The sequence below is a fragment of the Prunus persica genome, chromosome G7, assembly GCF_000346465.2.
Source record: "Prunus persica cultivar Lovell chromosome G7, Prunus_persica_NCBIv2, whole genome shotgun sequence".
NCBI classification, from domain to species: domain Eukaryota; kingdom Viridiplantae; phylum Streptophyta; class Magnoliopsida; order Rosales; family Rosaceae; genus Prunus; species Prunus persica.
In genome coordinates this window covers 20,612,310-20,626,662 of record NC_034015.1, presented here as the reverse complement: position 1 = coordinate 20,626,662, position 14,353 = coordinate 20,612,310, and the positions used below count along the sequence as shown (strand labels likewise).

Here is a 14,353-nt window from a genome sequence, read left to right as displayed (position 1 = left end):
AGTTTTTGGTTTTGTACGAACTTCCTTTTTCCTTTTGAAAGGATTGATGTCCCAGTAGTTTGCAAACGTGTACGCTCGGCGCAATATAGCACAGGATTTATTAAATTGAATGATATATGTCGAATGCTGCTTTGACTGATGGTTTCCTAATTGGACTAAAAGACAAAAAAAGGGGAGGATATCTCGTTAGAATGTAACCGCCGGCCAACAGGCCAATGGAATGGCACCATGCAATGGGAAAGAGAACATTTTCATTGCGCTTGTAAATTAATACCCTTGCATGCCTTCTTATTTTCTAAAATGCCCCTTTGTCAATTAAAAATTATGGTTAATCCACTAATAAACGATAACCACCTCTTGGTTCGTAGAGTCGTATTCCGTTGGGGAGCATCTAGGTTTATTTGTTTGTTTCTCAAACTCCCTTATTCCTTCCAGGATCAATAGTTTCGCTATAATTATTATACTTGGTCATTCTTTACTTTCTTTGTATAAATAAAAGGGAGTGGTCCGATAGTAAAAAAATTAATCAATCTCAATTCATTTATAGAAAGAAAAATATATATATTATGCGATAAGTATTGAGAATGCTATCAATGATCAGTATGAGACGATGATTGAAAAAATAATACTTGGAAAGTAATTTTGTTTGCAAAGGTTTTGTGAGGTGCCTCTAAAAAATCATGATAGTAGAAAAAAAAAAACCAAAATAATCCACCATTTGAGGGCTGAGAATAAATCCCGTGTCTATTGTGATTAGATTTGGGGACTACAAAATCAGATATGCAGTATAATTCCCTTATGATTGGAAGTTATTATTCCATAAGAATCATAATAATAAACGGACTTCAATCTTAAAAAAAGGGTGCTTCCTTATCTTCTTATAAACTCTGTATTTAATTGATTTTTATTTAGCCATTTACATGAATCCAAAAAGGAAAAAATAACAAAAAGAAAGGGAGAGAGTAAGTCACAAGATTCCCACACAAAGTCTTGTATTGGACTTTCAAAAGGCAAAATCAAAAGAAAAAAATGTATTTAGGTTCATTTCACAGAAAAAGAAGAAGATGAAAAAACCTATAATTAAGTCTTGTCCAAATCAGATTTGGAGTTATCATAATATATATCAACCTCAACTCAAGTTGTAAAACCACAAACTCAACAAATTTAGTAAACTGACATGAAAAAGAGTGGCAACCTGGAAATTTCAACCACTTCTCAGGGTAAGGACTTGAACCCTGGCACACTCCCATACAATACAAGTATAAACTCTCACACTCTGTTTCTCAACACACCCCAAGAATCACTCACTCTCTCTATGTCTACGACATCCATGAAAGAGCCACCTCTCTCTCGTCGCACAAGGCCCACTTCTCAGCCCAAGAAGCTCAAGCTGGTGTGCAGCTTCAATGGCGCCTTCCAGCCTAGACCACCTTCCGGGAAGCTCCGGTACGTCGGTGGTGAAGCCAGAATCGTATCCGTCGACCGAAACATCGGGTTCTCGAAGCTCCGATCAAAGATTTTGGATCTTTGCCCCAATATTAATCCCTCGTTTAGCCTCAAATACCAGCTTCCCGGTTCCGGCTCCGACTCCGCAACCTCCCCTCTCGTCCTCATCGTCTCCGACGACGACGTTCGGTGCATGATCGACGAGTACGACAAGCTCGAGCTCGACGGTAAGTCCGCGAGGCTCTGGGTCTTTGTTTGTAGCAATGGCAACGATAATCTTAATGTTCATGTTAATTGCGTGAAAGGACTGAAATTCAGTAATGGGTTTGAGTCCGAGAGCCCAAATATTGAGACCCATCATTTGGGCGGGGCTCCGATAGATGATAAGGTGGCGGTTAAAAACCCAGGGGCTGTACGGTATGGTGATGAGTCGCTGAGGAAGATGGTGTTGAAACAGCAATTGCTAGCAAAGCAATCGGCTTTAGGCCGTGGTTTTGGTGTTAATGAGAGTGATATGGAAATGGGTTGCTTTGGCGAGAGCCAAAAGTGTGCTTCATATGAACGTCCACCTATAGATTTAGGCCCTGAACAGCCAGTCTCGATCAACAGAGACTTGTTGGCTAACAGAGTAGGGAGTAACTGGGGTAATAATCAAGTGCAGTTTTCAGTGTCTCGGTCCAATCTATTGAATCCCAGATATGGGAATTTGCGTGTTGAAACAGATAGTTCTGGGCAGTGTTGTTCGGCGAGGTCGGGTCAGGTTTCCTGTAATGGGGTTGGGATGTATAGTCAGTCAGTCCCTGCAACACAGTGTTCGAAACCAATGAATTGTTCTTCGGGTATGAAACCAACTTGTAATTGTTGTAATGCTAAGAAGGATTTGGGAAACTCTGGAGTGGTTGGGATTAGCTATCTGAACAGAGAGAACGTTAAGCCTTGGGAAGCCAATTGTTATTCAGTGAAGGATCAATTGAGTTGTCATTATAGTGGTGAATCACTGGGGGGAACTGTGTATCCTGTCAAGTCTTCTTATGCCGGAGATAAGGTGTGTGGTGGCTTTAATAGCAGCATCCGTAACCATAGATTCGGTGTGAATGATTCTAGAATTCAGCGGTGTTATCAATACCATGTTCGGAATCATCATCGGAACAACATAGCTGAAATGGGGAACAACAGAACAAAGCAGGGGATTTCAGTACGGAAATGCTACCCCGGGCTCAGGCCAAATTCGAACATTGCAAAGCAGGGGCAGCCAATGAGAGCTCACAATCTAAATTCATGGAGGCATTGTTATGGTTTTTCTGAGCAAACAATGGAAGAAAGGGTGAGGATGATGGATTCTAATTCAGTGAAAGACAGTTACTTGATGGATGTCCTATGTGGTAATGAGAAACCGAGTAAATGGGGAGGCCCTGCACTTCCACAGCATAGGAATCTAAATCCTGAGGAATCCCTTTTAGGTTGTTATGGTGCATTGACTGGTGTGGTTGATCAATCGCTCTTGAACTCTGATGCCACTGAGAGTTCGGGCCCATCTGTGAGGAGAATGGACATTCTGGAAGATCTCTTAACTGGTTCTGACTTTGGGAACTGTGAAGGTCCATATCGGACTTCATATGAAAATTTTCATGCAGTGCCCGTCAATTGTGACCTTGAAAAGGAGGTGCGTCTGATGGACTCTCAGAAGGTTGCCGACACCTCTGGCTTACCCAGTGAAGTGGGATGTGGCATTGGAATCACATTGGAAGGTGATAACAAGTTGCCTAATGGAGAAGCAGTCATCAACTCTGTAATCAATTGTGAAAACGGCACTAATGGCATTCAAGGTTCATATAGCGGAGTAACATCTTCAGTGAGTATTTCTTTGCACAACCTTTCACTGTCATCATCCAAAGAAGCGGAAGCTCCTCAGCTCTCTTCTCATGCTAGCAGTGTTGTGTCTTCTGATGTCTTGCTAAAACCTCAATCAAAGCCTATAGATCTCATGGATGAAGGACAAGTTACCTCAGGCCATCTAGTTGATGGATCAAATGGAGTTGCATCTAATCCTTTCTCCCAGAATTCTGCCAAGAAAGAGAAAGATAGCGTGCAATATGAGGAGGTTCAGCAGGATCCTTCATCTAGTATAAGAATTGATGGAAAGGTAGTTACTTGGAAACCATTTATCTCATTTACCTCCAACATATAAGAAATCAGAAAAGAAAAAGAAACATCTGTTTTAGTTTTTTATTAGCTTTACTATTTGACTATTAGTGGTAAAATTTCCTCAGCTTTGACTTATGATTCTGATTTCTTAGGCCAACAATGGAGAAAGTCTTGAATGCTTTAAAGTAAATGGTGGAACCTCCAGTGATCCGGCTGCGTTTTATACTCATCTGGCCACTCGAGAGCTGCAGGTAACTTTTGAACATACACAATTTTTGCTTTATAAGCTTATGGAGAGTGAATGGAATGTATAGATTGAACGTTTGTTTGCTCCTTGTTATGCAGACTATAAAAAATTCTGACCTTGAGTTCATAAAAGAACTTGGTTCGGGAACATACGGAACTGTTTACTATGGAAAGTGGAAGGGATCTGATGTTGCTATAAAAAAGATTAAGCCCGGTTGCTTTACTGAAGGCACAGTGAAGGAGGATCGATTGGTAATTATTTCATTCCCACGACATTCCCATTATGATAATTTATTTATTTTTTCTGTTCTTCCCTTTTCACGAATAAAAAATTTATCTTGTTTTTATTCTTGCATGGAGTAGAAAGAAAGAAAGTGAGGAGAGGAAAACATCTGATACATTATTTATCTCACTACTATAGTTAATGCATATACCTGCATGCTATCTCATGTGTTAACTCTTTCTGTTTACTTTCTGCAGCTTGCTGACTTTTGGAAGGAAGCTCGCATACTAGGCCAGCTTCACCACCCAAATATTGTGGCATTCTATGGTGTAGTGTCAGATGGACCAGTGACAAATTTGGCAACAGTGACAGAGTACATGGTGAATGGCTCTTTAAAACAAGTTTTGCAAAAAAAAGATCGGTAAGATAGTTTTATAGCATAATATAAGGTTCTTTCATCTTCTTTTTCTTTTTTGGGAGTCAAAATCTAGCATAAATGTATATGTATTGGTAAAGCAATCCAAGGATTTGATCATTGGAGTAATATGACTGGTTTCTCAATCTTTAATATTGGCCTGGAGATAATCTTGAACAAATTCCCTCTAGTTATGATTGAAAGCCTTGCATCCTAATCTAAAGAGCATGAACAGTATGCTGTCATTCAAATGTGGCACTGATTACTAGTTTCTCTTCTTATACAACTACAATTCTAAAATTGTGGTGCATATTCCCCTCCCTTTTCCTCGTACATTCGCATTGACCATGCAATGAATAGGTAGCAATGCAGTATAATCATTTTCTTATGTTGCATTTCTGATTCACAGAACTATTGATCGTCGAAAGAGGCTGATTATAGCAATGGATGCAGCTTTTGGTATGGAATATCTTCATGAGAAGAGCATTGTCCATTTTGATTTGAAATCACATAACTTTCTCGTGAATATGAGGGACACTCAGCGCCCAGTGTGTAAGGTATGCAGCCTGGGAAGCGTTTTTGGTAGTTTTTATTAGAATTTCTTCTACCTTTATTCTTGTTATTGATGATTGATCCATGACGATTTGGAAGAATACTATTGCCTCCATATATTTCTGTTTTCTTTCCCCTTGTAATTTGAAATATCAACTTAATCTATTCAGGTTGGTGATCTGGGTTTATCAAAAATCAAGCAGAGGACACTTGTTTCCGGTGGAGTGCGAGGTACCATACCATGGATGGCTCCAGAACTTTTGAACAGCCAGAACAATTTGGTGACAGAGAAGGTAAAGGATGGTCATTTTTCAAATGCTCAGTTATGTTTATGTTTTAATTTTTTTGTCAATCACATTACGGATATTCGATGATTTCTTTGATACTTTATATGTAGGTTGATGTGTACTCATTTGGAATTGTGATGTGGGAACTCTTGACTGGGGAGGAACCCTATGCAAACTTGCGCTCAAAGGAACTAATAGGTAAGCATTAAGTTAATCTTACCAAAAAGAAAAGAAAGAATAGAAGTTCTACTACTAGCTTGTTTTCTTGTTTATGGATGATCAAAGTTTGTTTACAACATTTTCTTGTGATGTTTTCAGCCGGTATAATCAAAGGCAGTCTGCGACCTGAAATCCCAAGCTGGTGCGATCCAATGTGGAGATCATTGATGGAGAGGTGCTGGTCATCTGATCCTGACTCTCGGCCACCCTTCTCAGAAATTGCAAAGGAGCTACGTGCCATGTCAGCTGCCATGAACATCAAGTGACAACATTGAATCTGACCTTACATGCTGAACTATGAAATCTGTCCTGTAAATACGTTGGGACTACCAGGAAGTGCACATGCTGAGACAAGGTTAAGTTTTGCCGTCCACTGTCTTGTGCAACCTAAAGAAAATCTTGCAGTAGGGTTAGCCAAGCTGGATGTCATTTTTTGCAATCACCGGTATGTAATAGGCTAATAGGTAGCGTATAGTAGGCAGAGGCTGAAGTTTGTGAAAGAAAGTTCTTCAGTAGTTGGATGGTCCTAAAAGTTTGTCTAGTCTTTAAAGAACAGGGCATGACCTTGATTGTTATGGCTTGCAATGGTCATGGCCTTGCATCGTTGCATAGAATATAGATACTGTATAGAACATATACCAAAAAATTTTCTTTTTCCCACTTAAGATGTGAATTGGGATGGCAAAATGTGATTTCTATATGGTGGAGAGGAATGTTGCAATGAATCTAAACCAATGGATTGGAAAAGGATACTTATTGGACATTGAATTATCAAATACAGGTTCCACTGGGGTCCTGCATGTGCATTGGAAGGTCCGTGTACATGTCTTAGTTTTCCTTGCTGTCTGTGCTTGTGCCCCTCCCCTCAAAAACGCCTAAAAATTGCAAAACCTCGCTGGCCTGTCAGTTTTCCTACCTACCTACTGCATGCAACCATCAATGAGCTTTCATATGTAAATCCTTCTATAATCATTATTATTCTTTCAAGTGCAAAAGAGTGTTGCATTGCAGGGCCTTGTGACTCTAGTGGGTAAAAACATTTATTCTTGCACTCTATGATTTTAATTTAAAAGAAAAGAAAAGAGGAAGTTGGATTCGTTCTCTCCCAACTCTTGCATTTATAATCTCACAACTGAGGTCTATCGGAACCATATTTTTTCTTATTAGGAACTTTTTAAAGTGGCTTAAATGGAAAGAATCAAAGATCATAAGTTTCCTTATAATTATTAATTTATCATTCAATTATATCTTTATTCTTCAATTCAACAATACAACAAATTTTCGATAAGAGTTTAAGCTAGACCCAGTAACAAATGGCATTGACTTACTGACCAATGGTTTCAGATTCGAACCTTCATGACACCTTGATAGTGTGTATGTGTGTAAGAAACTTCTATTTCCTTTGTTGTTTAGACTATCATTTATATTTTAATTTCTTTTATTATTTTACTCTAAAACCTTCTTTAACAAAGTGAAAATTAAACGACACTAAACCTATTAATCATAAGCATCAATTCTATCCTTAAATAATAGCCTTAAACAATCAGAAAATGGCTTACCACATAAGGAAATCATATTATTTGATTAGTTTCTTATTATACACTCGTTATAGTATTATTAGTTGAATTATTTTCTTCATGAAAAAGAAAAAGATTTCGACTCTATACATATAGGAGGGCTTTTTCATTTTATTTTATATTTTCATCTTTGTAAGTTCTTATTAATTCAAGGGATTAAAGATCAATTTGAAGAAGACGAAGATTGGCTTCGAAAACACTAAAAGAAGGTATGAACACTAACCCTAATTTCTCAATTAGATTACATCTTATAACTTAGCAAATTTTAAAGATTATAGTTTGTTTTCGAGGAAATTTCAAAAGTTTTCGTTGCATCAAAGCTCTATTATTCTTCACCAAAAAAAGAAGAAGCTATGTTCTTCAAAACGTAACCATTAGTTCCAACATCAAGAATATCAATTTTAATTTGAAAGGACCACTAAATTCAAGTTAATGGAAATAGTTGTACACCAAGAATCAACATTATATTTTTCTTTATAGAAGGTGAAATTGGACACAAAACTATGTATACATAAGCGAATGCTTTCAACTGCTTAAACTATAATACAATCATTCTATGACATATTTACTAATCTGTAACCGGAGTTAAAATAAATAAAATAAAATAAATTTAGGTTTTAGCTACAAAAAAACTTTCACTTTTGGAAAAAGTCAACACTTTTTCAAAAAAAGCAGAAAAACTTCTCAACTTTCAAACTAAATACATGCAAATGTAAAGGATTCTTTAAAAAATCCAAAAATAAATAAGGGCAATTTTATCCATTTTAATTTCTTTTAAAAAATTTCTCCCTTCTTTGTGTGATCTCGTGTTTATGGGCTCAATTTTATGATGAGCTCATTTGTTATCATCACCACCTTTGAAGCGGCATCTGCCTCCAAATACAACAAAACGGCGCCGAGTTCAATAATCATTCAAACTTTTGAAGAGCAATAAAAAACAATCAATTTATAAAAAAATAAAAAATAAAAACGCCAGGTCGAGGAGATGAGCGAACGCGAGTGGTCCACGTCAGCTCAGACCCAACAACACACCACCATGTCCCCGTATATACAAATACATACATACAATACGAAAATGATGTATTATATTAGAATTAGAGTATATATACGCCCTCTCGGTTCCCAGTTGCATTTCTTTTCTCTCTCGCGGTAGCTGCTGCTGAATCAGTTACCCTAGAAAGGCTGCTTCTCCAGCGCTATCTCTCTCCCTCTCTCTCTAAGGGCTCTGAGCAATCAGCTGCTTGATAAGGCTTCTAGAGTCTCTGCCGAGTCAAATCCAATTGAATCGGTATTTCAAGTTGGGGTTTTGTTTTTCCCAATTTCAATCTGGTAATTTTTCTAATCCTTACCTAATTTCAGGTCCGATTTTAGCTGGATCTGAACGCTTTGGGGTGCTTATCTCGGTACATGTTTTCTCGACTGGGTTTCTGTGCTCCGTGTTTATTCTAGTTAAGTTATTTTTTAAAATAATTTTATTATTATTATTATTGGGGCCTTTGGAGGTGGATAGGTTTGGGGAAACGGTGTTTTAATCCCTGGAATTTGGAGTTCGACCTGGTGTTTTAGCTTAATATTCGCGGAATTTGAACTTTTAGGCTTTTCTATTTGTTTTGTAGAAGCTGTGAAATTGGCGTTGTTTTTGCTTTATATGATGACTTTCAATGACGAAAAAGTAAGGGTGTTTTGTTGCTTCATTATTCATGTTTGGGCTGATTTTTTTTTTTAATGGTGCGTTGGGTTGTTTTGATTGGTATCGAGATATACCCATCCGTGGTTGGTCCGTAACTATGAGTCGTTCAATATCACACCTGAGGTTTTCAATCTGTAATCAACATACAGAGTTTCAATCCTTGTTTTTATCCAATTATACTACACTTGAGGTTCAGGAAACAAAAAGAAGAGATGGAAATTACTTATGTTGATTCCATAAATGAAAAAAATGGCCAGTTTTGTAGTTATGCGATTGCGGGAGGTGCGTCCCAATTTTAAGTGTGATTTATAGTTGTCAAAGTAGGAGAAGTATATTGATTTAGTGGTTATCTTTGTGTTGTGAGTTTTTAAATTGTTTTTAAAATATATTTAATTTTTTTAATGGCAGTGTTTAGAATCTTTGTTTACAGGTATTCTTGAGGCTTGTGCATGACATTACAGGTTCTATACTCATAGTAATATTTACCAACTCATTGTTTAATAGGATATTCCCAATTACTATGATTGTAAACTTGTTTGTTCATATGCCTTTAATCATGGTGGTGATGGCTTAAGTTCGTGGATGGACTTGAGAATTTATTTGCTTGTTGAATTTGTGCTTGATATTTTTTTTATCTTTGTAATTGTTGTGGTATTCACTTAAGCTCAACATTATCTTTAATCTGTAAATTAGAATGTTGTTCTAATACTTGTGTTAATTTGGTCTTTTTTTAGTTTCAATAATTTTGCTACTATCACTTGGAGAGAGGGTGAAGTATCTTTGAGAGCACAAAATGCCCAAGGATAGAAGGGGCCGATCTGTGTCTCGTGATAGGTATAGAGCATCTCCTTATCCATGCAGCTCCAGTCATACAAGGCGGCCGCCACCCAAAATTCCTTCAGAAACTGAGGAAAATGTGAAAGAATGGGAAGACACCAGGTGCCCTGTTTGCTTGGAGCATCCACACAATGCAGTTTTACTTATATGTTCATCCTATGAGAAGGGGTGCCGCCCTTACATGTGTGACACAAGCTACCGCCATTCAAACTGTCTAGACCAGTACTGCAAGTCATTTTCAGCAGAAACCTCACCAACTGTGCCACCAGAAGGAGAAAATCAGATTTTAGATACTCAGTCATCTCCAGCTGAAACTCTTGAATCAACAATTACTCATGTGCAAAATGATAGAATTGAGGAAGAGGCCCCCACCATGAATCCCATAGCCTGTGAGCATGAGGCACAGCCAAAGCTTTTGTGCCCCCTCTGCCGCGGGGAGATAAAAGATTGGATAATCGTGGAGCCTGCTCGTTGTTTCATGAATGCAAAATCAAGAAATTGTTCTTGCGAGACATGTAGTTTTATTGGAACCTATGCAGATCTTAGGAACCATGCTAGGTTGGAGCACCCACAAGCACGCCCATCAGAGGCAGACCCAGAGCGACAGCGTACCTGGAGGAGTTTGGAACGACAGAGGGATTTTGGTGACCTGCTTAGCACACTCCAATCTTCAATTGGAGAGGATAGGGGTGATGATAGCAGTTTGCCAGTTGATGATGGGGGTTGGTTGACTGTAGTCTTTCTAGTTCGAGTAATTCAACCTGGGGCCAGTTTAAGGAGCAGCACTTGGTCTGGTCCCAGAAGAACCAGAGCACAAGTTAGAATGAGAGGGAGAGCTACCACACTATGGGGGGAGAGCTATGATGGCGAAGCTGCATCTGCTTCTAGAGAAGAGGATAATGATTCTTCAGATGGCAGCACAGGTGCTAGGAGGCGTAGCGCGCGCCTCCGGCGACGGACAACACCAGACAACCAGCCATGATTGCATATGTATGAAGAGTAAGTTTGCTCCAATTCTGTATTCAGGAGCTGTCAGTGGTGTACTGATTGTCAAAATTCTGATTTAAAGAAATGTATGTGATTTAGCGAATGAAATGGAAGCTCGTTTCCTTCTACCCTGGAGCCTGTTCTACTGAGTTGTGGAGCAGAGTTGCTTGGTATGGTAATGCTGATAAATGTCAGGCTGAGAGTGAAGTCCTGAAAAAAAACTTCAAACCAGTTTATATATATTTATTTCACGGTCTTCCCCACTTTACCTCTTTGTGCTGATGAACACATTGAATTCGTCAATTTGCGTTATTTCCACGTTTATAAACTCACAAGTTCGATTAGAAGGGCTTTTGCCAAGTCTGTCTGTTTTTTGCAGAGCATTATTGCCTAGCCAGGAATTGAAGAAATATAAATATACCCACTTCATCGCTTGTTGCAGAGCATTATTTCCTGATTCAAATAAATATAGCCTAAATAAACAAACAAAGCAACCAATTGGAACTTCGAAGTCGACAATATCATAAACTCAGTATAGCCGAACCGGCGCCGGTTTTTCCATTTCCCCCGCTCTTATTGTAACAAAATGTCGTGTTACGGTCAAAGACCAGAGTGCGACTCCTTACTCACACGTGACTAATCTTGAGCAAAGGAATTTCTCACGAGAAGGGTGTTCCAAAATTGCGCGCTATGTGTCAGACCTCCGCCCGAAATTCACAATCCGTCAATGACAGCCAAGAGTTTTCAAAAAACAACCTGGTCCAAATTTAAAAAAGAAAAGAAGAAAAGAAAAGAAAGAAAGAAAGAAAGAAACTCAACCCATGTCTTGCCACTTTTGAATTGATTTTTTATTTTTTTTCGTCTAATTTATTCCTCCAAAGTCTCAAAGCTTTCATCTTTTTCCGCTCTGGCCGGAAACGGATCTCCGAACTGAAGGCTCTTGTTAGTCTCTCTCCTCCCCCCTCTCTCTCTCTTCTCCGATGGACTGAGAAGGGAACAAAAGCAAAGTTGAAATCTTGGGGTTGTTTTGGAATTTCGAAAAGAATTGGGGTAAAATGGGGGACGAGAGCACCTCCCACTCGGTCTCTCAACTTGGCGGGATTGATGGGAACAAAAGCTGTGAGACCCAGGTGGTGTTGAACGTCTACGACCTCACCCCTCTCAACAATTACACCGTTTGGTTCGGCCTCGGAATCTTTCACTCTGGTATTGAAGGTGAGAATTCTTTCCTTTTTGTTCTTTCTTTCGTTCTGCTATGTGTTCAGGCGATCTGGGTACGGTTGCATTGTGTTATATGCTGTGCTTTCTTTTTTCTTTTTAGTTACTTTGTCGATTCGTTTCTTTCCTTTTCTGGGCATTCCGTATATTTTGGATTGGATTGTATATATTTATTCTAAAGATTGGCACTTTCAAGCTTAAATGGATACGAAGGATGTGGGATTTGTGGGCTTGCATGTTTCCTGTTTGCAGTTTTGAAGTTTACGTTTTTGTTTATGTATATGGTGTTTAAAGCTGGTAGGTCTACATCTGGTTATGTTTCACTGATTTCAGACCCAAAAATGAATTAAGAATTTAGTTATTGAAAAGGTATGAATGTGCTTGCATCTAATGCTAAGTTATTATTGTACTACGTCATATAGTAGTTAGATATGTAGCAGCAAGAATTGAAAATGATATTGGGATGTAGTCTAGACTCATGTCGTTCTATACCATTTTGTTTGCAGTTATGCTGATCTAGTTTTACAAAGTGCATTAAATTTTCCATATGCTTTTTTTTATTTGTTTACGTTTGGTTATGAAGGAAAAGATCTGCCAATTGGAAAGTACTGGATATGTGGGTGGGTGGGTTGGGTTGGCTGTGGGTGTGTATCTCTGTATTGAGAGCTCTCGATGTGGGAGATGATTTTCTGGTTGATTAACTAAAAGTTACTAACTTTGAAGAAATAACAATTTCTCGTGATATAATGTTATTATAAGCTTTTTTGAGAGTAGTTTTTACAAAACAAACTGAAATCCTCTGTTCTGAAAATTGCTCTGACTGATCACTGACTTCTTTTAATTCTCCTTTATTTCCTTTATTAAAAAAGGAGAAGAATCTGTTTAACAATATCATCTTTCTCTTGTATGTAACAGTCCATGGCAAAGAGTACGGTTTTGGAGCCCATGACTTCCCAGTCAGTGGAGTTTTTGAAGTGGAACCAAGGAGCTGCCCAGGTTTTATTTACCGGTGTTCTGTTTCACTTGGCCGCATAAATATGCATCCCTCTGAATTTCGGACATTTATTGAGAATGTTGCTTCAGAGTATCATGGGGATACCTATCACCTCATCTCCAAGAATTGCAACCATTTTACGGATGACATGGCATGTAGGTTGACACAAAAACGGATTCCCGGATGGGTGAATCGGCTCGCTCGGCTAGGTAGAGATAATATTTTCTACTGACTATTGTAGTACTCCTTTATTTCATTAGTGTTTGATCTTTATTTACTTCACTGCTGCAGCCTTCTACTGAGGGTTTCAAGTGTTGAGGTCCATGAACATAATCTGAAAGCAATTATGTGTTTGCTGGAAATAAGATTGCTCATGTCTGTTTGCATCATATTTGACTTGATTAAGTCAGTAAGATATTATCTTTGAGACGACTATGATTACTTTGCTTACACAGGAACAAGTTGCTTTATGTTTGTCCATGTAGGACTATAGGAATGCCTTTCAAAACTCCATCCTTTGTGATGGCTTTTACTTTAGTGTGACTCCGTGCATGAGGGTTTGGATTGCGATGCTTTGCTTTGTGTCTTCATCTTATGTCATATTCTGTGTAATATAACTGAGATGGCCTTTACTTCTCACGGGCATGATTTATTGCTTGAAACACTGTCGTAAGTCCATGTTTTGGTTGTAATTTCAGGTTCTTTGTGCAGTTGTCTTCTTCCTGAAAGCCTTCAAGTGACTACTGTTAAACAGATACCTGAATACCATCATGAGTCTGGTGATTATTCTCATTCTTGACTATTTTCAACTCGATATTAGAGTGTTTGTATCTCTGTGTTGTCTATAGTTGTTATATCATTAACATTTGAAACCTGTTCTGTTGCTTTTCTGGGTGGTTGTGACCAGAAGAAGATGATACCGAAACTCTATCAATCACCACCCCTCGTGTATCAGAGGAATTGGATGATGATCAAGAGAAGCGCCTGCTGTCACCATTGGCTGCAATGTCTCCGGTGGCTGGAAGTGGAGATGTGACTTTTGTTAAAGAGGCTCACAAGTGAAACAAACCCAAAATTTTTGGAAAGAGTGGAAGGATTCAGCCTTTTTGAAAAAGGGCTGTTGGGCCCGCCGTTGTTATGGATGGTTTACTTGGTAGGGAAGTACCTGCTCCTGTTTTCAGAAACAGAGCTGCCTGAACTGTATTCATTGTTGGTATGCGAAGTGTTACAAGCAATGCGATTTAAGTTTTGAATTATATCTTTCTCATATTTTTTGCCACGGTTTTGCTTTTATTTTTTATTTTTTGAACCGAGGAATCGGAAAGTAGATCGTAGTTTGTGTGTGACCTTATGATTTGTGCATGAAGGCTTTGAACAGGAGCTGTTTTTGCAAGTGGAAATGAATCTGTCTTTAATTTCTTATACAATCTTTACAGGTGGAAATGAATCTGTCTTTAATGTCTTCAATAACCCCTGGTTCTCTCTGTCAAGAGTATGGACGGTAGACAATTTTTGTC

General features: G+C 38.5%; 3 protein-coding genes across 6 annotated transcripts; all 3 read left to right on the top strand.

The window, feature by feature from the left end:
- LOC18769300 lies at positions 498-6,274 on the top strand. Its single transcript, XM_020567829.1, has 8 exons — positions 498-3,589; positions 3,744-3,842; positions 3,937-4,089; positions 4,318-4,481; positions 4,885-5,032; positions 5,198-5,320; positions 5,425-5,512; positions 5,633-6,274. The coding sequence occupies exons 1-8, from the start codon at positions 1,178-1,180 to the stop codon at positions 5,797-5,799; spliced, it is 3,354 nt and encodes a 1,117-aa protein (XP_020423418.1). The 5' UTR covers positions 498-1,177; the 3' UTR covers positions 5,800-6,274.
- On the top strand, positions 8,220-10,936 carry LOC18769690. 3 transcript variants are annotated; one of them, XM_020569141.1, is made up of 3 exons: positions 8,220-8,398; positions 8,470-8,513; positions 9,535-10,936. In XM_020569141.1, exon 3 carries the CDS (start codon positions 9,594-9,596, stop codon positions 10,617-10,619), a length of 1,026 nt encoding a protein of 341 aa, XP_020424730.1. In that variant the 5' UTR covers positions 8,220-8,398; positions 8,470-8,513; positions 9,535-9,593; the 3' UTR covers positions 10,620-10,936. The 3 variants fall into 3 exon arrangements, with proteins under 3 accessions (XP_020424730.1, XP_020424731.1, XP_020424729.1); XM_020569142.1 differs by having other exon boundaries at positions 8,470-8,558; XM_020569140.1 differs by lacking the exon at positions 8,470-8,513 and having other exon boundaries at positions 8,221-8,439.
- Positions 10,999-14,258, top strand: LOC18769431 (deSI-like protein At4g17486). Of its 2 annotated transcripts, none has more exons than XM_020569144.1 (4): positions 10,999-11,839; positions 12,758-13,045; positions 13,535-13,615; positions 13,747-14,258. In XM_020569144.1, the coding sequence occupies exons 1-4, from the start codon at positions 11,680-11,682 to the stop codon at positions 13,896-13,898; spliced, it is 681 nt and encodes a 226-aa protein (XP_020424733.1). In that variant the 5' UTR covers positions 10,999-11,679; the 3' UTR covers positions 13,899-14,258. The 2 variants fall into 2 exon arrangements, with proteins under 2 accessions (XP_020424733.1, XP_007202644.2); XM_007202582.2 differs by having other exon boundaries at positions 11,073-11,839; positions 13,744-14,258.